Genomic DNA, 25293 nt, shown 5'->3' with positions numbered 1-25293 from the left:
CCCATCAACAACAGCGGCCTTCACATAAATAGGCTCTTCCCCGCCAAAAAAAACACCCCAACAACCAGCACCAGCAGCTAAAGATGTGGGAAAGTTCTTGCTCTTCATGTGCAGGGATGGCCGGCCAAACTTCCTGGCTCCTCCAACAGACTGCTGTTTTCCAGCTGCAGCAGAAGGAGACATGGGAGGCTGATACCTCTCCGCTCTGCCCCCCCCCCCCAGCAACAGCCCTGCTACTGCTATCTGTCTCCTCTCTGAGCCAGCAGAAAGTCTCCCACCCACAAAACCAGGTGCAGCTTTATCTGGCTGTGCAGAAAGGTTGTAAGTCAGCTGCCATTTCTTCTCCTCTTCCCTGATTCTTCACTCTCCCCCCCCCCTTCCACATCCCTTCCTTCTGCTTCACATACATTTGCTCTCCATCTCAGGGTGCTGCTGAGATTTATAAGGCACACACCTGAATTCTGCAGTGTGGGGATGCTCAGACGCAACGTTGAAAAAGATTAAATTCTCCCCCCTTTGAGGAAAAGGTGAAAAGGAGCTCAGGGAAGTGCAATGCTGGAGATGCCACAGCTAAGAGCAGAAATTAATTTTCAAGACAAGGCAAAACAACCTGTCACGAGACAGCTCCATCCCTGACACCTGAGCTGGTTTCAAAAGGAGACTCTGAGCGTGTTCCCTCTAGCGTTTAAATAGTCTCAGTTTATAACCTTTTGTAAAGATGCCAGCATGGGTGATGCGAACTCTCCCCGTTCATGACAGCAAAGAGCTTACAAGGCAGGTTTCTGCTTTTTCAAGACCTCTCTTTGATCTTTGGTGGGCTTCCTCCCTTAATATTCTTTGCATGCTCTGACAGTTTGAGTGTCTCTAGCAGCTGTGCTTTTCTAGGTATCCATATTACTCCCTAACTGTCACTATTATTTCTGGGCAACAACTAGAATTACTGAAGACTAGGGAACATAGATTTGGGTTCCCTTTCAGAGCACTTTTTCTTCATTTGCTCGTTAAACTGTGAGGTGTACTTCCAAGCATCTTCTGAACACATCCTACTGGGCTGTGTGATTTCTACCAGATGCAACATGAGGAGGGGGTGGGTGTGTATTTATTTGCATAATTTTCATTCTACACCTTCAGCATACGTTTATGTTCCCAGAGTGGAGAAAACAAAATAGTGAGAAACAATAAAAGTGAAATTAAAATGTAGAAAATGATAAACTGAAGCATGCAAACCAACACAACAAAATAGCAGCACTCCATTGCAACAGACAGTGAAGTCAGTATTGTTTTGAATGCGAACATTAACAGTTTCCAAGTCTGGGGAAACCAGAATGTTTTTGTCTGTCATCTAGCTGAAGGATATATTAGAAACCAAGGGATCTCTTATATCTCTGCCTGATCACCCAGATCCTTGGGGGAGCCTCTGCTGGTGGTCCCCCAACGGCTCAGAGGCAAGGCTTGCAACTGCCAGAAGCCAGTCATTCAGTGCTGTGGCCCAAACCTGTGGAACTTCCTCCCAGCTGAAATAAGACAAAGACTTCCTTATTCCAGCAGGCATTTTCAGGTCAAGTGTAAGGGGCTTCTATTTGGTTTTGTGATTATTTTTATTGTTTGAGTCTGTGCAGTTTATTTTATGTACACTGCTTGGAAATGCTGACGATTAAGTGGTAGATGAATGTCTTAAATAAACATAACAGGAACATGAAGACCAGGCAGACCTTTCTGTGGTGGGAAGGCCATCTCTATAGTTGCAGGGAGACCAATGTGGGAGAAAGCAGTCCAACAAATATTTGTAGGACCTTTGTAACTGTGTTATCGTGACCAAGGTCAGAACGACTCAGAATCTGATTTTATTTATATTTACTGAAACTATTTCCATGCCAACCTTCATGCAACCACTACAAGGCAATGTGCAAGGATGCTTCCAGGGGCCTTAGTAAGCCAGGTGCCTGTTTTATAACTGTGTGCTCTATGGTTTGCCCTTTCCTAGGCAGCTGGGCATTGCTTGGCTGTCAGACTGTAAGTTGAGCCCTAAGCATTCCTCTCTTGAAAGCTGCCACCTACTTCCACCCAGAATTTGGTGCGATGTGGCTCCCATCTGGAGATTGTAAAGGCCTCTGTGCGGGAGTGTGCCTTCCCTTTACTGGATTCTGCAGAGTAAATCCGCAATGCAATGCAATGGAGGGCTTGTCTCTACTCTTGAGTTTACTCACAGGTCAACGCTGAGCTGAATTTGGCTTAGCCTGCAGCACACAGCACAGCTTCTACACTGGAAACATCTTTGCAAGCGTCACATGAGATGGCAATTTGCACAGTTCAGCCTGTACTGCTCTGAAGAGGAGCAAATGTTCCAACTAAAATTTATTATGATAAAAATTATGTGTGAGCACAGAAATGAGCTGTCGTGGCTGTTGCTGTGCGCAGCCCAGTCTGATCTGTTCTGATATTGTCCCTTGCTTCCCCCTCCTCCCTCTCCCTACTTGTCTTCCACTCTTCACCATTCAACAGGGCACAAAAGGTAACTGCAAAAGCCATGTGATTCTGTGTTTGGTTTGATAGTTGGTTTGTTGTTTCTTTGTGCACAGATTATATGAATCTGCAATGTAGGCATTTGTGCATGTGCACGAGCCCAGCAAATCAAACCTCTGACATCCACCACTTCATTTGACACCTAAGACAGTGGAGAACTCTGGTCAGGAGACTTTTGGGGTCCCCTGATGACTCCTAATTTAGAAGTGTGCCTGTGTGGTTTAGGGACATCCTAACAAGCAGGTTATTAAAGGCAATGAAATCTGAGAGTCCCCTGCAGAACAAGGTATTCTTTGAGATACGTTGAGGTGTACAGTGCTGCCACGTATCACTCTGGCTGATCCCTAGGCTGGCTTTGCAGGAACTCTGGAAGCTTGCCCAAGGTTTTTCTTGCAGTGAGAGCAAGGGAACGTCTGACGGCCAGCTCTGACCTTAGCACTGGAAATCCTATTTCCTCACCGATAAATCATTGTCTGCAGTGGAGGGGCAGGTCTGGGGAATAGCGCTGGGGGAAAGGGGGAACGGCGAGACGACGACAACAGAGCACTCTGAAAGGTTAAATAATTCCACTGTTTATTCAGTCAGACTCTGGCTCACCTTTCTCGAGGGGACGTTTGTATGGGTGGCTTTGCTTTCTCTGAGAAACCTATTGTGATGGCATTTTGTAGCCCTTCCTTTCCTTCCACCTTGCTCCTTGGAGGAAGAAAGAAAGAAAAAACGCCCTCTCTCTTCCTGGAGCTTCTGCTGCGCTCTCTCTCCCCAGCCCGTCACAGACACAGATTATGCATTGTTCAGTGTTTGGAAATTTGACAGCCTGGGTATGTCTCCGCTTCCTGAGCTCATTAGTAAAGAGCAGCATGCTCCCTGGAAGAAGTGTCAGGAGCCCCCTCAGCATTGCATTGAATTGGGAGGCTGAGCAGTGCACTGCAGTGTGTGCCTGCAGCTCTCGCCAGTGGGAGAGGGAGAGATGTTTGTTTCTTTGTTTTGGAAAAAGAGGATGAGGGGCAGGATTTGAGGCTGGCACTCCTTTTCTTCCCATCTCCCAGGTGTTCCCGTGTGGCTGCTGTTTCTTCATACCCAGAACACTGTAAATGCACAACCTGGGCTTCCACCTGGGCACAGCCCACAAATGCCCCTTTGTGTGTTTCACAGGAGTCTACCTGTTGTACCTCCTGCGTAGCTTCCAGCCGTAGGGACGTCCCTGACCCAGACAGTCTCTTCACCGAGGAGAGAGCGCCGGCTGTGAGCAGAAGCAAGGGTGGCTCCTTTGTCAAGCAACCCTGCCCTCGCTCAGGCCCAGCATAATGCCTGATTAATTCAGGCTACGCGAAGCTTAACCCTCCATCCGTCCCCCTCGCACACTACCAGACTGCTGTCCCTTTAGTGCTGTTACCAAAACAGGAGTAACAAGAAATCAGTTTAGTGGTTCAGTGTCAGATTGGGTGGGAGAGGGTAGGATATATCCCCAAAGCAGCCAACAGGCTTGTGTTTTATTTTGTGTGTCGTCCCCCCCCCCCCCGCTCTTTCCATAAAGAGGGCCTCAAACCACCAGGGAATTCCTGGATTGTCTCAGGCTGTCGTGTGTGATGTCCATCATGTGTACGAACACCATCTGTTCGGTATTATACTCTCAGTTGCCAGGCTACCTGCTCTGTGCTGTAACACTTGACTGCCTAGCTCTGCGTTAGCAGCATTATCGCAGAAGTACTGAGGGGGATGGGGAGAGGAGGAGGAGGAGGAGGAGGAGGGAACAGTAGTCATGATTAAGCCATCTGCAAGCATGGGGGAGGGTGGGGAAGGAGGAGGGAGAAAGAGGGAGAGGGAGAGGAGAGCAAAGAGCCCAGGGCAGCAATCAGTCACCAACCCAGGTTGACAGAGCCGTGGAGGACCAGGCTTGGGACGCCACCTGCTGGTGTTCGGGAGGAACTGCAGCTAAGTGGTTCTCACACACCTGCCTCCTTCACCCCAAGGCTGCCTGGGGTGTTAGGACGTGGATGGATTTAGGAGGAGAGGTCAGATGTACCCCGACATCCCGTGCAGCTTGTAAGACCTCAACTCCAAGCTTTGGTAGATTTCACGGCTGCTCAGGGCCTTAATAGCTGCAACAGTTGGTTCTCAAGTTTTCACTTGGATCTTGCATGGCAAAAACGGAGAGGATGGGAAGTAACAGAAAGTGGTTGGTTCCCTCCTCCCCCCCCCCGAAAAATACACATCCATCTGTCTAAATTTCCCTCTTCAGGGCTGCTCATAATTAAGTTCTAACCTCCTGGGGGTGTTCCTGGTGCATCTCTCCTGCATAACAATCACCATTGGTTACACCGGGAAGAGAAAGGCGATCAGTGCTGTGTTGACGGAACTGCTAATGAGATCCTTTCCAGGCCTCCTCTCTGAAGTCCTCTGGCCAAGCCCTGCAAAGGGACCGGCAGCATCACAGGCAAACAGGCAGGAACGTGGTGTGCAGGGGGGGCGGTATTCACAAGAACATGTCCTTTAATTTGCAGTATAATTTGCACCGCCTTGCTCTGCTCTTTCATTCACTCCTACTCGGATTAAAGTTTAAAAATAGCCCACTTTCAACTGGTCTCCTCTTAATCATCCTGATCATGCGGGCGCATGGGGGTATAAAAGCATGTTAATGGGCAACGAGCAGCAATGAAAGGATGTTACTACCTCCTCTTTAACCTGAAAAGTATCACGGTGGCGCCCTGCACTCAAACCCGACTCCCTGGCATTGGACTCCAGGTGCTGAACCTCTTTTCATCCACCTCAGTTTGCCTGGGAGTTATAATGAGGTTACATGGGTTAGCATAGTGCAGAGGAAGTGGGGCCACCTGACCCTGTTCAGTTGCCTCACCAGCAAGAAAATGTAAGCCCTAATTACTACTTTTGTTCCTTGCTTTTCCTGAATCCGTAACTCACGTTGCTTTGGATGACTGAGCTTGGCTTGAGGGGTCCTGGTTTTTGTCCCCAGCTCTCTGTACCATTCCTCATATATCTTTTACCCCTTTTATACTTCCTCAGATATGAGTTAATAACCTGCCAGGGTTACTGTTAGACTTGATCTGATTGCACACCATACAGGGTCAGAAGGAATACAATAAAGTGGCATTCTGTGCACCCAGTGCTTGCAAAAAAGAGAGAGAGAGTAAAACTGGATTTAGGCTTCTGCACCCAACAGTTCCTTGATCATCCACTTCCCTCCTCCTCTCCCACCTCCTGTACTTTTGGACCATGCCTCTCCTTGAACTTCATTTCTCTGTAAACTGCAAACTGCTCTATACATACGGTATTTACAGTCACTGAGGAATGGAGGAGAAAGGAAGGTTGATTGGTGCTTTTAATGTGAAATTCCCTAATTTGCACTTCCTGAAACAATACACGGAATGAGATGCAGCTATCTTTCAGAATTCACACTAGCCTGAATTCTCCGATGCTGCTCTCCAACCAAATAATATGTAAAAGAATTTGTGTATTGGGGGGAGGTACATGAAAATGCAGATATTCATGAAATGCCATCCAAAAATGCATTGTATTGGGGGAAATGGCTTGCAGAAGTGTGTATATGAGAATAAATTTTTACTAAAATGCTGGTGAATTTAAAATCAATCAATCAATAAACTGATGCAGAAATGTGCAGGCCTGAACTCTAGAAAAAAGAGAAAGTAAAAGAAAGTAAAAATTGACAGATTTACCCATTCCTGCCTTTGCTGTAGCAAATGTCAACCTCTTGACTGTTTTCCCAAACCCTCACTGAAAACAGCTTACTATGTGGGTTGGACATCATACCACAAGTCTCTCCCTCCTGCCAGGAAACACCACTGATATAGTTCAAAAGCAGAAAAACTCACAATACTCATGTGGCGACTTGTTCTAAACAATACAGCAGGTGGTGGAAAACTCACCATAGGGATGCCGGTCCCTGCAGCAAGTGTAACATCTAGACAGGCGCGGAGTCCTCCTTCTGCAATTTGCAGCACCCCACATACTGTGCTGAGAAACTTTAGCTGGTGCAAAACGCTTCCACTGGGGCTGATTTGTTGGGTTGTGCGATTCAGTTCTTCTAGTAGCTTCACTGACTGGTTCCTGGTCCATTTTTGACTCAGATTCAAAATTCAGGTTATTACCATGAATGGTTTGGGACTGGGATACCTTCCCCCAATGATCCTGCTGGACTTTTCTTCAGCTCATTGAAGAAGGCCTTGTTCCATGCTGGCATTTGTGGGAGAAGGCCTACTCTGTAGTGCTATCCAGACTCTGGAAGCCCTCCTCCCTAGAAACTCAGTTGGTTCCCTCCCTGGTGGCCTTTAGATGCTACGTGGAAACTTTAATTCGTTGTGGTGCGTCTGATTGGTAATGACCTGTCTCTTTGCAAAATAAACAAATAATCAGCTGGTTGTCTCTCTCTCTCCCCCCCCCCCTTTTAAAATCTTGCTTGGTTTCTAAATTGTGATGTTTTTAAGGCACCTTGATGTTCCATTGCACGTGATGGAGGGGTGGGATATAAATACTGAGAATAAATGAAGATAAGCCTAATCACATACCCAATGATTCCTCACATGGCTTTTGTTTGTTTCCTTGTCCAGGACCAGCACGCAGTGGGACTGTCTCGGTCCACAGGTCCCATGCAGTCCTCGGTGCCACCAGGATCCAGTAACGTGGGCACAAGTTCGGTCAATGCCAGTTTCTTGGGTGGCCAGCCTCAGGCTGCCCTTATGAAGCAGATGCTGATTGAGCAAAGGGCCCAGCTCCACATGATGGAACAGCAGAAGCAGCAGTTTCTACGAGAGCAGCGGCAACAGCAGCAGATCTTGGCAGAACAGGTACTGCACCCTTTCACTCCATACCTTACGTCAGGCATAGGCAAACTTGGCCCTCCAGATGTTTTGGGGCTACAACTCCCATGATCCCTAGCTAACAGGACCAGTGGTCAAGGATGATGGGAATTGTAGTCTCAAAACATCTGGAGGGTCAAGTTTGCCTATGCCTGTCTTAAGTGAACGTTCCCAGCCCTGGAACAGAGACGCAACTGGGGAGGCAACACAACTTCCCTTTCCAACAACAATTGTAACCAAGCAGTGCAATCCATAAGGTTCATACAAGCACCCTGCAGCTTCTGTAATCTAAGCTTTCATTTGTCATGCATGTGTCAATTATGAGGCAAGGGATTGACTGCCACAATAGTGCAATGACTTGCGTATTGCTCTGAGCTCCAGCCTTTTCTTACCTGGTGTCATCCAGATGTTTTGAACTACAGCTCCCATCAGCCACAGCCCTTCTAGTCCAAAACATCTGCAGGGCAACAGGCTTAGGGAGGCAGATCTAGAGAAGAACTCACTTCTCTCTGTGGACCACTGATTCGTTCTCTCTCTGGCAGCTCTGGCAGAGTCATTTGATTCTTAGTTTGCTCTCTCCATTTTCTCTCCATCTCCATCACAAGGCTATTGTGAGGATAAACAAGATAAGGATTGCTAAACACTTTAAGGTGCAATATAAACGATAATGCTAATTACTGGTGTAATTGGGACAGAAGGCAATTGCTTTGGTCCTTTAATGGCATGTTGCAGAGAAAAACGGAATGTATGCCTCTAAGGATTCTCCATTCCTCTTCCTTATTTTATGGCTACCTAGAAAATAATTTTCTGCTGTTTCTATAAGGTGTTTGATTCAATAACAGAAGATCATTCTTAGCTTATGGGAACAGCATGGTTGTCACTTCATCTGTGACATGTCTCCACAAAGTTAAAAGTTAGGATCTCATTGGATCGAAGAGAAAGGAAGAACCACACCAGTATTCTTTCTATAGCCTATATCATTCCTGTGCTCTCCCAATTCATTTTTTAATGCTGGTGTGCCGATTCCCATGTGTCAGCCCTACCATTAGGGAGAGTGAAGCAGCTGCCTCTGGCAGCTGATTTGGGATGTCATAAAAGAACACAAATGGTTAGTTGTTGATTTATAATTATTGCACTTTTACTCCCAGGGAGAGGTGCTTGGGGGGATTTTTCTGCCTCGGGTGCCAAAATTACTTAGCCAGCCTTGAGTATTCTGCATCTTGGCTGAGGGAGGCATTTGCTGTTCCGCTTCAAGCACCAAAATGTGTCCTGTGCTTCTCCATTCGCCCATTGTTAGAACACCCTAAGCATCATGCACAGAGAAATTAAGAACCAGGCCACTCTCCTAATGTAAGAACCTAAACGTAAATAAAAACAAATCCTGATCACAGATGTTAAGCAAACTGTGCTATTGGCTAGGTGAAGGTGAAAAAAGCCTCCCAGAGTCAACAAGTGTTTTGGGGGAACGGGATCCTTTTTCCACTCCCAAGTTTGTATTAAGTGAAAGCATCTTAGTGAAAAAGAAGCCTGTGGAACAGCATTTGCTTTTCATCTCTTTCTGTTTACTGCGTGCTAATACATCAAACACTGGTCTTGCAGTTCTGGGGGATCTTCTGCGCTACGTTTAATTAATTAACTGATCAAATTGCCATATGGCTAGTTAGTAAAATCCCACAGAACTGCAAAGTGATGTTTCATATGCCGGGTGCAGTGGAGACTGGTGTAACTCCCTGCACAAGTAAGGCAGCATTTGTGAAGAAGCCACTCTATACACCTGCTGAGCTCAGGCATATTATCAAGTGTGCATCAGGGCCTGGTTTCCACACAAATCCCTGAAGTATGCCACAAGTGCATCTTTAGGCACTGTGAATGATTCTTCAATAGCCTGGTACCTCATTCGCAGTAATAGATGGAGAACAGCCTCACAGCAAGGATTTGAGAGCTAGTCACACTGCTGCACTGCCTGCATTTTTTTGTAATCAAGCAACAGCAACAAAATCTGCTTCTATCTGTGCTCCTAAGCCGATGTTGTACAGCAGGAGAGTGCACAACCTATTAAGGAAGTGAGAAATGAATGAATAAATCCATACATTCAGCTGCTGGCACTTAGGCTGCAATCCAACCCCCTGCTTTTGTCCTTCCTCCCAGGTTTCTGGCTGTGGAGTGATGTCTGCATCGCTCCACTGCTGTTCAACTCTCTGTTTTGGCCACTGAAGGACAGGCAGAAGTAGAATCTCCACTGGCAGAAGCCCAGAGAAAGCCCCAAAATGAGGTGTTGTGGGGATGGCCCAGGATCCACTTGAACCTGAGCCACCTTCAATGCCGCTGCTTTATGGCATCAGCTCCAGACTAGCACAGTGATTTGCTTGAGCCTTCGCTGCTGCTTGGGCCAGGATTTGGATCATTTCAGTAGTTCTGACTTTTAGTCAATGGTCTGCAGGGATTGAGTCTTGAGTCTTGCAAGATAATAATAAATTATAATTTTTTAAATGTATATCCCACCCGTCTGACTGAGTTTCCCCAGCCAGTCTGGGCAGCTTACAACATTTATAAAAACACAACAAAACATTAAACACTAAAAAACAAAATATCCTAGACAAGCAACAAACCAACCAACCAGTAAATCAATAGAAACCAATAATAACAATAACACCAATAATAATAAACAGTTTACAGTTATACCCAAATTTTAATAACCACCAACTAAACATTTAACCAACACCAACCTGACAAAAACGAAACAGAGGCACCAAAATTAGAACCGTTTAAAACATTTTAGTCAGTTGCCCCCACCCAAGAGTTGCTCCAGCAATGTCCCAGGAGCCTCTTCTAGCTGTTAAAGGGGAGTCTGGGCCCCAACCCCTAGGCCAGGTGGAAATGGGCCTTGCAGCAGAGAGCAGGTCTTCTTTCCAGCACTCAGGGCAGCATCCTTCCTATCTCCCCTGCCCCACCATGTAATCATTCTTATTCATTAACTAAGGATGTAATAGTGCTTGAACCTGCCCATCTTATCGAGAGAAGTCTAATGGAACATATTCACAGAGGAGGAGAGGTTGTAATGGCATTGGTATAGCTTCCGCTTTCCCCTACGGCTTCTTCTCACGATGGTTCAGTAAGCTAGGAATGGAAGAACAGGGTGAGGTGAAATGGACAGAGCCACATATCCCATCTGGGTGGGGAACCTGTGTCCTTCTGGAAGTTGTTGCAGTCCAGCTCCCATGAGCTTCTGCCAGCTTCACCAGTGGTCAGGGCTGATGGGGGTTGCAGACCAGCATCCTCTGGAGGGTCAGAGGTTCCCTACCCCAGGACTAAAGGATGAATGGACTGTGTGATTTACCTCACCTGGTCCTCTCATCCCTAATTTACTGAACCTCCATGAAAAGAAGCCAAAGGAGAAAGCGTAAACCATACTCATGGTTGTTTTGATGGTTGCATTCTTCTCACCACACCATCCCAGATCCCTCCCCTATCTGTTCCTCCGTTGTTGGAACTTCCAGGGCAGCAGCAACTGGGCTGCCCCAGCTCATAAGAACCAGCCCTGCAGGCTTAACTAACTTAGATCCAGAAATGCTAGATGGTCCCAGAGTTTGGTTCACAGTTCTCAGCTAGGAGCGTTCCCTCTCCTCTCCTCTCCTCTCCTCTCCTCTCCTCTCCTCTCCTCTCCTCTCCTCTCCTCTCCTTTCCCGAGTCTTGCTGAAGTATGAAAAGTTCTCAGCAAGTGAAGAGCAGAGAGCTGCTGTGGAGAGGCAGTCGATGCCTGGAGTCTGAGCAACGCTGTGTGCGGAGGGCTCTTGATCTGCACGGGGCCGCTGCTCACTTTGCCTGCCACTTCGACGCAGCACTTGTCGTTCAAGAACACCTTGCTGGAAAAGCGCCAGTTCCGCCGCTTGCCTTGCCGACTGCAGTCGCAACAATCAGCTGGGCAGCAGGCTCACCAACCTCTTTTTCTTCTTCTTGCTCCTCTCTCTAGCATTTGCAGCAACAGCAACAGCAACAGCAGCAGTCGCATCTGCCTCGGCAGCACCTCCAGCAACAGCAGAGGAACCCCTACCCTGTGCAGCAGGTCAATCAGTTCCAAGGTGAGAGCCCAGCAGGAAATCGGGGAGCACAAACTGCCTGCTAACACATAGCTAGATATGAGCACCGGCATTCTATTTACTGTACTGCTAACTGACACAGAGTTATTAACGTGGCAGGCAAGAGCAGGCAACCCAAGAGGAGATTGTCAGAAACCGAAACTCTACATAAGGGCAGCACATCCTTTATTTGTCAGAGTCTGTCCTGTTCATATGTAAAGCTGTGATGCATTGGTAGCCACCAACTCAGATGACTTTAAAAGATCATTTTGGCAAATTCATGGAGGAGGAAGCTATTAATGGCTGCTAGCGACAATGGCTATGTTCTGCCCCATGGTTGTAGGCAGTAATGCTTCTGAATACAATAAGTATTGCTGGAAGCCACAGGCAAGGAGAGTGCTCTGGTGCTTTGATCCTGCTTGTGGGTTTCCACAGGCATCTGGTTGGGCACTGTGCTGGACTACATGGGTCATTGGCCTGATCCAGTTGGCTTTTCTTGTGGCCTTATGCTTGCTGGCCCTGTGCTTCCCCTCTCAAACCTCCATGTGTTGAGCATCCCATTCATTTCCATGGGGTTTTAATCCTGTGTACACAAAATTCTATTGATAAAGATAATATTAAGGAGCTACAAACAGTTGAATCCACATTGTTTTCATCTTTTAAATTTAATCTTAGAATGTTGTCCAATGAAGAGCCCTGTCTGCTCAAAACACATAAATATTGTGTTGGGGAGGGGGGGAGATGGAGAGGAGGACTTTTTTCATATTTTGTGAGTTTCATTGGTACATTTTATTTACTTTTTTTTCTTGGTGTAGCCTTAAGAGAGAAATCTAAATACATGGTCTGTAAAACAAAACATTCTCCTGGTGGTTAAAATGGTGATTTGTTATTTTGTATTATACAGTGGTGCCTCGCAAGACGAAATTAATTCGTTCCGCAAGTTTTTTCTTCTTGCGAGTTTTTCGTCTTGCGAAGCACGGTTTCCCATAAGAATGCATTGAAAATCAATCAATGCGTTCCTATGGAGACCGTCCGGGGACAGAGGGGAAGCGCCGCTCTGTCCCCTCTTTTGAAGCAAGGAGCTGCGGGGAGAAGATAGCTTCTCCCCACCGCCCCTTGCTTCAAAAGAGGTCTGGGGACAGCGGGGAAGACGCGCTGCGCTTCCCGCTGTCCCCAGACCTGGGGCTGTGGGGAGAAGATAGCTTCTCCCCACCGCCCCTTGCTTCAAAAGAGGTCCGGGGACAGCGGGGAAGAAGCGCTGCGCTTCCCGCTGTCCCCAGACCTGGGGCTGCGGGGAGAAGATCGCTTCTCCCCACCGCCCCTTGCGTCAAAAGAGGTCCGGGGACAGCGGGGAAGAAGCGCTGCACTTCCCCGCTGTCCCCGGACCTCTTTTGAAGCAAGGGGCGGTGGGGAGAAGCTATCTTCTCCCCACAGCCCCAGGTCTGGGGACAGCGGGAAGCGCAGCGCGTCTTCCCCGCTGTCCCCAGACCTCTTTTGAAGCAAGGGGCGGTGGGGAGAAGCTATCTTCTCCCCGCAGCTCCTTGCTTCAAAAGAGGGGACAGAGCGGCGCTTCCCCTCTGTCCCCGGACGGTCTCCATAGGAACGCGGGAAGACCCGCTGTCCCCGGAGCTTGCGGGGCAAGCTTCGTTTTGCGAAGCAAGCCCATAGGGAAATTCGTCTTGCGAGGTAACTCGAAAACGAAAAAACCTTTCGTTTTGCGAGTTTTTCGTCTCGCGAGGCGTTCGTCTTGCGGGGCACCACTGTATTAAGCTGGGGGATGTGCTTCATATTGTCAATGAAAAAAAGGAAGACACTGACATATAGTTGGTTCCTGCGTTTTTTTAACAGTCAGGTAATGCTTCACAGAAATACTATTCTTTCACAGTGGTTTCATGTATCTTTTCACTGAGGTGAGAGCTCTGCTCTTGTCAGCAGTGTGTACTCAGCATTGTATTGAGCTGGTGCCACAATGAACTCTTGGCATAATCAAAATTCCTCTAATTATTTTTAAATAAAGATGATAAACACCGGAGCATATTTGCTTTCCAGAAATCAATAATCCTTTCCATCCACTCCTCCCTCTACATCCCTCCTCAACAGGAAGACACCTAGTTGGGTGTATCTGCCAGGGTGTAGAATTTAACAGGCAAAGGATTTTCTGGCTTCCCGTCATTGGTCCAAAGGTGGAGCAAAACGTGCTTACAGTATTGATTTGTTAATACACCGTCTCTGTTCTAAATTTTTCTTCTTTCCATAGACATAATCAGTAACAACACTATAGAAAATCCATTCACTTATGCCTCCTAAGCTATAAAAAAATTGATTAGCCTCTCTGCGCCTGACATTTCTATTTTCATGGCTTTAGTTTTGAAAGATAATGGAAATATTTGAAAGAGTGCCTCAGATAACTAATGGTCAGGCTATTGTTTGTTTTCAATTCTAAATGGCTAAATAGATTCCTAACTAATGCTTGCATTATTATGGACCTCACTGACACACAGCACAGTCCTTTACATGTCTACTCAGACATACCGTATTTTTCGCCCTATAAGACGCACTTTTCCCCCTCCAAAAATGAAGGGGAAATGTGGGTGCGTCTTATGGGGCGAATGCAGACTCCTTGGCTTCGGCGATAGCAACACGAAGCCTCCTAAGCCTGCGCTCCGGAGGCTTCGCATTGCTTCCGCTGAAGCCAGGAGAGTCTGCTGTTTGAGGCTGGCGGTGGGGAAAGCAGCGCTTCCCCCATCGCCAGCCCCAGAGGATGGGGGGCAGCAGGAAGGCGCGCGACGCCTTGCCGCTACTCTCCAACCCTCCTTTGGGCTTTTGCGGGAGATGGGGGAATTCCCCCACCTCCCGCAAAAGCAGGCCAAAGCCGTGCGCTCTTTAAAGGGGCTCCGCGGCTTCTGCTGGCTTTTCTACGAGGGGGGGAATTCCCCCACCTCCTAGAAAAGCCTGCAGGAGCCGTGCACCCTTTAAAGAGCGCGCCGCTCTTGGGGGCTTTTCCCCAAGGAGGGAGAAGGGACTGACTGGCCGAATCAGTCCCTTCTCCCTCCTTTGGGCTTTTGCGGGCGGTGGGGGAATTCCGCCACCTCCCGCAAAAGCCGTGCTCTCTTTAAAGGGGCTCCCCGGCTTTTCTACGAGGGGGGAATACCCCCACCTCCTAGAAAAGCCTGCAGGAGCTGCGCACCCTTTAAAGAGCGCACCGCTCTTGGGGGCTTTTCCCCGAGGAGGGAGATGGGACTGACTGGCCCTTTCAGTCCCTTCTCCCTCCTGGTCGAAAAGCCCGCAGGAGTCGTCAAGTGGGGCTCCTGTGGGCTTTTGCGGGCGGTGGGGAAATTCCGCCACCTCCCGCAAAAGCAGGGAGAAGGTCTTGGAGTAGCGCACAGGCTGCGTGCAGCCTGTCCGCTGCTCCCAGAGCTGCGGGGGGGGAAATCATATTTTTTTCCTTGATTTCCCCCCCTGAAAACTAGGTGCGTCCTATGGGCCGGTGCGTCTTATAGGGCGAAAAATACGGTACTTCCCATTGGCTTCAGTGGGAATTACTCCTTGGTAACTGTGTACAGGATTGAAGTTTCACTGCCAGGTTGGGTGCTAACTGCAATCAGACTCATATCTGGAGTTAATACTAGCTTTGCAAGACAACTCAAGAAGAGCCTTCCTGGATCAGACCATAAGGCCTTCCTAGTCCAGCATCCTGATTTCCACAGCGGTCAACCAAAGGCTTATGGGAAGCTCACAGGAAGCGTATGAGCACAATAGCCATCTCCTGTTTTGTTCCCCAGTGCCTAGCATAGGGTCCAAGATTGCTTTCCGCCCACACGTCCAATAAAATATTATTGCCAAAGCTCACTTTTTGATATTTTTCCTTCTTCTGCTTCAGGTTCCCCGCAGGATATAGCGGCAGTGAGAAACCAGGCAGCTCTTCAGAGCATGAGGACTTCCCGAATGATGTCCCAGAACACCAGCATGATGACCATGGGAGCCTCACAAAACACTGGTGCAATGTCTGCCGCAGCTGGCCAATCCGAGATGGGGATGGCTCCCTACAGCAGCCCAGCAGCCGGCCAGCCAGGAATGTACAATATGAACACAGGAATGAGCCAAATGTTGCAGCACCCAAACCAAAGTAGCATGAGCCTGGCACACAACCCAAGTCAGGGGCCGAGGCAGCCCACCTCGACACAAGGGGTTGGCATGGTCAGTAGCTTTGGTCCAAACATGTTGGTGAACTCTGCCATATCTCAACAACACCAGCAGATGAAAGGACCTGTGGGCCAGGTTCTACCCAGACCACAAGCTCCCAGACTTCAAAACATGATGGGGCCTGTCCCGCAAGGAGCACAGAACTGGCAGGCACGAGGCTTGCAAGGTATCCCTGGAAGGACTAGCGGCGAAATTGGACCTTTCAATAATGGTGCAGCTTACCCGATGCAATCTGCTCAACCAAGGTTGCCTAAGCAACACTTCCCACAAGGCATTAGTCAGTCTGTCATGGACACAAGTGGAACAGTACGGACCCTGAATCCAGCGATGGGAAGGCAAATGTTGCAACCACTCCCTGGACAACAAGGAACCAACAACCAAGCTAGACCAATGGTTATGCCTACAATAAGCCAAGCAGTTCCCACCATGGCTGGTTTTAACCAGTCCCCTGCACAACAGATACCAGGGGGTAGCTTTGCTCAGAACAGCCAAGGTCAGATCTATGAGAGGAATCCCACTCAGGACATATCTTATAGTTACAGCAACGAAGGAGCTGGCGGTTCCTTTCCAAGTATAGCAGACAGCACAGACCTCGTAGATTCCATCATTAAAGGTGGGCCAGGAGATGAGTGGATGCAAGAACTTGATGAGCTGTTTGGAAATCCGTAGCACATGGGGATATGTATAGTTACAAACCTTTGTGGGGTCAGAAAAAAGGAAAGCAGGATGTTGTCCATCCTTGTTTCTTTGTTTTGTTTTTAAAGCTGTGCAAAGCAAGCTGATCTGTGGCTGATTGTGGAAGGCATGGATGTAAAGCATTGAACAGAAGGCCTTGCTGGTGTCCTCACAGCAGTCTCCACCCCATAGTCCACCTGCTGCAGGTGGGAATAAGACAAAGAGAGAGGTAGGGGGCTCCAAAAATTGCTACTTGCTGCCCATGGGCTATGGAAGAAGATTGGTAGTCTCCACATGGCAAGCACTGGCTGCCCCATAACAATAAACTTTCCACCACGGTTCTACTGGAACTGCTGTAGTGTCAGGACATTGCAGAGACAGGCGCCAAGACAAAGGAAGGGGCACCTGAAAGAGAAAGAGAGGTCGGGATCAGTACAGGTGCTAAACTCTGGGTTTAAGCAAATGACAAGTTTCTCAATGTAGTTATGTGTCTGATTTGATCAGGAGTCAAGCAGAGGCTGCTTGGTTATGGTTATGACTAGACATGGCCGCAGATGAAAGGGTCCATTCAATGTGCTATCAAGTCTCCTTTGGGTGCAGAGAAAGTCCCCATCTACACAGTTTGCCATTCCTGTGTTTCCTGTTTCCTCTATAACCAAGTGACTCTTGAGTCACTTTTTAAGGATGAGGGAAAATACAGAGCTCTAGGACACACTAAGTACTTATATTGCTCACTGAGATAGCAGCTACCAAAGACACAGATGCAAAAGAAAGCAGGCATTAAAAAGGGAGAGGTTATATGTATTAAGAACTTGCAAACAGTGGTGTCCAGCTTGTTCTTTTCCTGAAAATTCAAGATGAATTCAGGTGTTACCTGTGAGGGGTTGGGTTGCACAGGCAGATGTCTTTGGGAGTTAAGGGAGAGGGGCTAGTAATTCTCTTGGTGGTCTTACATAGAAATTATTTAGGAGCAGTGTCAACATGTCTTTTGACAGGTTGGAAGCAAATGTATGCTTAACATTCTCTAATGGCTGGTCCTCTTTGTCAACCTTCCTACTATGAACATGATAACACCAAGCTCTTTATGATGCCTAAACTAGTTGGTGACAAACAGAATAAGAAAGGAAGGGTCTTCCATTCAGGTAATTGCTGGAAGTAGTTCTACATAAAGTTACGACATTCCAAAGGTCAATCTTCAAATGGAACTGTCTAAGCCACAGTTTTGTGTGGCTGGAACTGACCTGCAAAAAAGTGGAGTCATTTATGTTGGTGGGAGTTGAACATGATACCATTTGCCAATGTTTTGGAATTAAACACATGTCACTTTTTCGGGCCTGATTATACATTACATGCAAATGTGTAACCAAATTCCAGTAGTGCATTTCGTATTTCCCCTACCCCTGGGAAATCCAAATTCAGAGGCAGCATTTTTTTTACTGGAGAAACAGCAGAGAGATGGAATACTTGACCCTTTCCCCAGCCACCATTTCCCCCATGTTCTTTAGCACACTCCAGTTTTGGTAGTGATGCCCACCCTGTGGAATGGCCTCCCATCAGATGTCAAGGAAATAAACAACTATCTGACTTTTAGAAGACACCTGAAGGCAGCCCTGTTTAGGGAAGTTTTCAATGTGTTACCATGTTTTTAATATTCTGTTGGGAGCTGCCCAGAGTGGCTGGAGAGGCCCGGCTAGATGGGCGGGGTATAAGTAATGAATTATTATTATTATTTAAAATAGAGGGTGGGGTGGGATGGGGTGAGGAGTAGGAGCGAGAGCAAGAGCAAACGCACATTTGGAACTCCGTAGGACAGAAGCGGCTCGGAGGGATGGTTTTAAAGTGGAGAAGAAGCAAGCAGAGAAGGGTTCAATCACAACCCACACTTCACTTAAAGCCACCACCTCCAGAAGCTAACTTTCCTGGAAAATGGGGAAGGGGGAGAATCACGATTCAATTACACATATTTAAATATAAGGTGCACTTAGGCCCTCATTCATTTTATCTGGTTTGTGACATGATTTTGAAACTCCCACATACTGTCTCATCATCTAACTCACTGGAATTAGTGGGAGACATATTGTTGACACCTTTGAAAGTTGGATGTCGTAAGCTAAAAGAACCACTTCATGCAACTTCCTGCTTGTGCTAACATGAAGGTTGACCAATGAGCTTGCACATCAGTGGACTTGGCATGTGGCAAAGCAGCAGCTTGCTAACAGAGAAGTGGTTTGCCATGTTCTCAGTGCACAATGTGCCAAGTCAGCACTCATCTTAGCACCAGTGGAGAATTGTGGCCTTAGGATCCCAAGAAGATTTTAGTCCACAAATACTCTGAGCATAATTAGGTATCATTATATCAGCTAGTGCTGAGGACTGGAAGACCAAGAAAAAGGTTCTCTGAGTTACAGAAATCAGCTGAAGAGGTGAGAGATACAACCACCTCCTTTTAAACCTGAATAGGCATGCAAAAGCATAAGATAGGAACCAAGTATCTGTCTTCATCACTCCTCTGGGGCAGTGTCACTCTTTGCTGGAAAGGGTGACAACAAGAAGACTAAGAAGTTGGAGTTTTGAACCGCACAAAATCTAATGGGTAATGAAATTTAACATTCATCTTTATCAGAAAAGTACAGGAACTAGTGTTTGATGAGGCCTCAAAATCCATTATCTTTGAAAAGCTTCCTCCAAATATTTTGAACTGGGACCAAGTAATAAAAAGTCAAACTTTAATATCTTGGGTTTTGTTTTGTTTTTTTTACTATGGTGCTGATGTATATGAAATGTTAAAAAAAAAAGAATTATTTGTAAATATGTTTTTACAATCCTGCAGATATCACTGGGTCTAATCTGTAAAATATATACATATAAATAAATATTATATAAATATAAATATATATATAATGTTTGTTTAAAATAGAGTATTTTTATTTCATTCTTTAACTCATCCTCACTGCAGTGGTATTGCACTTCAGATGTCTAATTACTAATTTGTACTGTATCCTTGCCAGCAACTTGCTCCATTTTATCCAGATTTTTCTAGTTTACTGTTTTTTACTTTGTACATTGAACATTGCTTATTTCCTTTTAAGAACTGTACAGAGCTCTGGAAAAAATGTAGAAAGGAACTAATAACATACCAATTTTAAAGAAAATAATAATAAAAGATTGTTATCTGAATCAGTTTAATTTTTAGGAGTTTCTCTCTTACCTGATTTGGTTGACTCTGCTTGAGGGACGCAAAAAGGTGGTGACGTTGCTCCTGTAGAAAAAACATAGAATAAACAAGAAACGGCTTTATACCAATGCAGATCATCTGTCCATCTAGCCTGCTGTTCTTTATACTGACAGTTGCATGAGTCTTTCCTGCCTGGTGAAACCAGGGAATGAAGCTAGGATCTTTTGCTTGCAAAACACACACTCTGTAAGACCCAATTCAAACTTAAAGAGGCCCATGGTACTATCCTCCACTGAGCCTGTACCCTCTCAAAACACACACAGGTAATTGCTTGTTTATAAAGATAAAGGTAAAGGGACCCCTGACCATTAGGTTCAGTCGTGGCTGACTCTGGGGTTGCGGCGCTCATCTCACTTTATTGGCTGAGGGAGCCGGCGTACAGCTTCCGGGTCATGTGGCCAGCATGACTAAGCCGCTTCTGGCAAACCAGAGCAGGGCACGGAAATGCCGTTTACCTTCCTGCCGGAGCGGTACCTATTTATCTACTTGCACTTTGACGTGCTTTCGAACTGCTAGGTTGGCAGGAGCAGGGACCGAGCAACAGGAGCTCACCCCGTCACGGGGATTTGAACCGCCAACCTTCTGATCGGCAAGTCCTAGGCTCTGTGGTTTAACCCACAGCGCCACCTGCATAAGTAAGCTTGCTCAAATATTAACAGCAGTGACAGTTACTTTATAACGTAAGGAGTTCATAACAAGTGTCTTCCTATAATAAATCAAGTCTTCCATCACAGATAGCCAGCATGGTGCCCTCCAGCTGTTGTTGCACTACAATTCCCATGAGCCCCAGACAGCATGGCTAATGGTAAGGGATTATGGGATTCGTAGTCCAACTACAGCTGAAGTGCTCCATACTTTTACACGAAAGTGCAGAAGTACTGTGTCATCACTATTTCTCCTTCTTCCTTACACAGTTTTATTTCACACAAAAATCTCTAGGAAAGGCTGATCTGACTGAGACATAAAAATATTTGCAGAACTTGCTATATATATATTTAAAAACCACAAATCTTAAAGCAGTCAGCAGTGCAACAGCAAAATTAGCCAACGGTGTGTGGTATAGATAGTTTCATTTTATTCATCTAGCTTGATGGAATTTTACAGTCTGCAGGTTCAATGGGAGTTCAGACTGCTCAATAGTTCACAGAATCAGGCCTTGATTTTTGTATTGAACATTTATTGACATGTGATTAACTGCACAGGCCTGCTTTTGTTCTCCTTCCCATTTTTTTCTAACAAAGATATTAGTTCTCTCATTCCAAGCAACTACATGGCTGGTGCTGTTTTACCAGCTGATAATCAGCTTAACGTTGAAGGAAAATGACATTTAAATGGGGGAGTTTCATAAATGTAGCCCAAAAAGCTTGAGTGGAATTTCTAGTGTCTGCTCAGTTCAAAGCAATGAGAATTGCCCATTATTACATAAAGTATTTTGACATTTTCAGCTAATTATAAACTATAAACTAATTGACATTTGGAGAAACTTTTGAAGAGGTACATTTATGAAATTTCCCACACAATAACCAAGAAGTTGATGGCTGGCTGGCTGGCTGGCTGTGTGTGATTCTTTATCTGTGATTCCTGCATTGCAGGGGATTGGACTAGCTGGCCCTTGGAGGTCCCTTCCAACACTACAATTCTATGACTCACTGTCAAGAAAAGTATGGTCACTGCCTTACTCCCTAAATTTTCTTCCTGAGATTTCAAATAACCCAGGGGTCCAGTGCTTTAAACGCCACTGAACATTCAAAAGAACGATCACTAATCCAGAAATATTAGCCAAATTGGAAGATATTAGCCAAAGCAAATGCCTTGTACATGTAGAATAAAGTAATCAAAATATTCTATATTTTGTCTCCTTGGTTTCTGGATTATTTATTTATTTATTTATTATTTTGTACCATATACATTTCGGAAGCCAGTGAAATGTATTTATGCTATCTTAAAACATATACGCATTTCAAATAGCCTCTTGCTGCATGGATTAAAGTTTTTTTTAAAAAAAGAAACAAAAAACCTCAGGAATGTTGTACATTTTGCATTGCAAGGGAAAGCTAGTGAAGAAATTTGCCTGCTTGTAATTTGATCCACATAGCTTATTCATCTGATGCCCAAGAGACGCATATAATTTATTTACACATAGGAATAATCTTTAGATCAGTTTACAAAGTTTGTTTCAACTAACCAACAATTTGCAATCCAAGCAGCACCTATCAAGAAGATAAAAATGATCCAATTCAAATAAAAAAACAATTGACCTAAAAGTTAGTCATGAAAGGAGGAGAAAAGGATTGCATGTCCCACAAGCAGGCAAAATAAATATGGCAGCTACAGAAAAAAGTCACTTGAGAATTGTGTTTCATAAATAGTTTTCCTTTCATCTGATAGTGTTAGATTTCCCTTTTTGCATATGTTGGCAAGCTGACTTTCAGAGAGAGATTGCCTACCATTAATTAATATCTAGCTGAGGGACTCCTGATCAGATCCTGAGGAACTTCAGAGTTCTCTGGAGTACAGGTTGCACATCACTGATGTAAAAAGCTATTTTGTAATGAGTCCACCGAAATACCAGTCTAACCTTACGTTGCCAGTTCTGCCTTCCAGTAAACGCCAATTCTAGAGCTTTAACCAGATAGTTTGGCACTCAGCCTAGGAGACCACCAGGAGAAGCAGGAGGCCTCACCCAACTGAGTACCACACACTAGAGCAGGCATAGGCAAACTCAGTCCTTCAGATCAGCCTTCCTCAACCTGTGGGTCCCCAGATGTTGTTGAACTACAACTCCCATCACCCCTAGCTAGCAAGGCCAGAGCTCAGTGATGATGGGAGTTGTAGTCCAACAACAGCTGGGGACCCACAGGTTGAGAACCACTGCTCCAGATGTTTTGGGACTACAGCTACCATCATCCCTGGCCACTGGTCCTGTTAGCTAGGGATGATGGGAGTTGTAGTCCCAAAACATCTGGAGGGCCTATGCCTGCACTAGAGAGAAAGATTCAGTGGCAATAATACTGAAACCGTGAATTGTGAGGGATCTTACATGTTACCGGTATATAGTCCAGCCCCCTGTACAATGCACAATGCAGCTATATCATCCCTGACTGGTAGATGGCTGTCTACCACCCACCTGCCAAGACAGTCTGTTCTACTGCTGAACAGCTGTTGCCATTTTGGTCATCTGCATACTATCCCTTGATTTTTCCTGTAGGACTAATTGCAGTCATTTACAGTCTTCAACAGGTTTACCATACAAAATTGAGTCAATCACCCATCTCCTACTACCCTTCTGAGAAAAACTCCACCCCACCCTCCCACTCTATATAAGGGTCTGGTGACTTCTGTTTCAGTGTATCTGAAGAAGTGTGCATGCACACGAAAGCTTATACCCAGAACAAACTTAGTTGGTCTCTAAGGTGCTACTGGACAATTTTAAATTTTTAACTTATTTCGACTGAGCCAGACCGACACGGCTATCTACCTTAGTTCATCTCTCTCTCTCTCTCTTTAGGCTTCTATTGAAAAAGTTAATTGTCTCCAAAAGGCATTATAATATCCCTTCACATCTCTTGATCTCAACACTTTTCATGATCAGCCCAGTGCTTTTTTTCTAAAAGAATGTTTAGGTAGGGATACTCTCATTTTCCTACTCATCTTGAAATACTGCCCTTCAATGAAGTCAAACTTAGATTCACAAAATGTTTAGGGGTATGCATACCCCTGTGTTCCCTCAGAAAAAATGCACTGGATCAGCCCATTCACTGCAAATCTTTCAAACATTAGTCTGGAGTCTTCAATATGAACTTGTGTTATTCTTTACCTTTCCTTCATGGATTTTGGATATTCAGGGAGGTATTTATGACATCAAAACATATACAGGAGACCCAGATTTGCAGCTATTTCTGAGAAAAGAGTTTAGATGAGGGGAAAGAATAAGTAAAGCCATTAAAAGAAAAAGAAAAAAAGGAAGTCATCCGCAATCTATTTATTTAAACTTAGTTGTGTGTGTTCTTTGTCATTTACCTTAAACAGATCAATTCATTATTTTCATTCAATTATTTTCACCCACTTTTGCTGCTGATAGATCCAGGAGACAACTTACAGCAACAAAGAATAAGAACTTATCTTTGCAGCAATCCAAAAACAATCTTTAAAACAGTTCAGGTTAAAACGTATAACAGAAAGTAGCCAGGGAATATATACTGAACAAAATTAAAATTGTTCTCCATGGGCCTATTTAAATAAAAAAATACAGGGACAGCTATTTAAAAGAATTTTTTTTAAAAAAATGTTATGACTACTTTGGTTGAAAAAACCCAGCTATGCACAAAGCCATTTGGAAGACAAGGTAAAATGCTGATTAGTTTTGTCTACAGGAGCAGTATTAAGGAAAGCAAGCTGGGCACATATTTATTCTTTCAGAAATTTATAATCTGCCCTTCCTTCACTTTTACCAGGGCTGTTCACAATAATGAAGGCAACCAAAAGAAAACGCTAAAACCACTGCAACCATTCAGTAAATATGATTAAAACAGCAGAACACAACAGAACATTACAAACTAATTCAAGAGATATTGGATAGGACTGAGCAAATAAAGTCTTCTTGCCTGGCTCTTCAAATACACAGCCATGAGCACCAGCTGTACTTTTCTGGGGAGGGTGTTCTATAGACCGGGGGCCACAACCAAAAATGCCCTCTCACCATTTGCATCAGACTCACCTTTGAAAGTGAGAGCACCTCCAGAAGATGGCTTCTGCCTATGGTCAGGCTCACAGCTTTGTGATGGGTCATTCACACATGGAAAGGCTGCGCAGTTGTTCCACTGTGTTTTGTTTTAAAACCTGAGCTCTGAAAAACAAGCAGAAATGGGAGAAGGGGTAAAGATGTATTACTCATGACATCGTGCAGATGCCCTGTAAAAAGTGACTGAACAATTTCTGGCTATAATAATAGCTTTTAGTTGCAAGCATGGAAGTTACAGAGAAGCAGCCCGAGTTACGTTTTGCATTTTAATGACCTTAGTGGATGTTCTGAAGACCCACAGACAGTTGGTGGCCTGGTCATGTACTTCATTCTTAGCCTTCCTGTGAGTAAGGCAAAGGGAGCTATAAATAAAGTGAAGGCCAGGGGATGACCAGATTCACATGCCCTCTGTGCTAAAAGAAAATTAAAGTTCTGCACTGAGAAAAACAGTGGACTTTGAAAGGTACCAAAGTTTGGTGTACCGGTTCTGGATACTGATAATTAGTTACAAACAAGCAGGTGGAGACTTTCCTCCTCAGCAGGCCTTCACATGTGGAAAGGTTTGATGACAGCTATGAACCAATAGGCAAAAGGAATTCGCTCCTGGCTGCAGGAAGTTGCCCTATATAGAATCAGGCATTGGTCCATCTACCCACTGCCATTAATCTGAGAGCAGCTCTTTAGGATCCCAGCAGCCTTCTATAGGCAAGCTACTATTATTCAGTTGAGCTATCACAGCATCTCCTCAGTTCCATGTGGCAGCACCCTAAAATGTACAGTCCCGCCTTTACTGCCTGACAAGTCTGAACTGAATGAATGGGCTAATAATAATTCTTTGGGCTGGTGGAAATATTACTGCTTCGATGCAAATACCACTTCTCATTGCTCCACATGGCAGCTGTTGCCACATGGTAAGGTGTTAACATGCAACAGAAGAAAACAGATGGGGCAATGACTCTACACCCTTGTAAAAGGACAATTTTAGGAGGGGAAACACCAGAAATCAGG

At 45.5% G+C, this 25293-nt stretch overlaps 1 protein-coding gene across 1 annotated transcript in view; it reads left to right on the top strand.

Annotated features, from left to right (window-relative positions):
• Positions 1–19486, top strand: part of MAML3 (mastermind like transcriptional coactivator 3) — a 272708-nt gene extending 253222 nt beyond the window's left edge. The window contains exons 3-5 of the mRNA XM_083519876.1: positions 7107–7343; positions 11326–11434; positions 15312–19486. Coding sequence (XP_083376002.1) covers positions 7107–7343; positions 11326–11434; positions 15312–16303 — 1338 coding nt within the window. The 3' untranslated portion in view covers positions 16304–19486. The remainder of the gene's footprint in view (positions 1–7106; positions 7344–11325; positions 11435–15311) is intronic.
• Positions 19487–25293: the final 5807 nt, after the last annotated feature.

This window comes from Podarcis liolepis (genome assembly GCF_965112155.1).
Source record: "Podarcis liolepis genome assembly, chromosome: 9".
NCBI lineage: Eukaryota > Metazoa > Chordata > Lepidosauria > Squamata > Lacertidae > Podarcis > Podarcis liolepis.
This window is presented reverse-complemented; position numbering and strand designations above follow the sequence as displayed.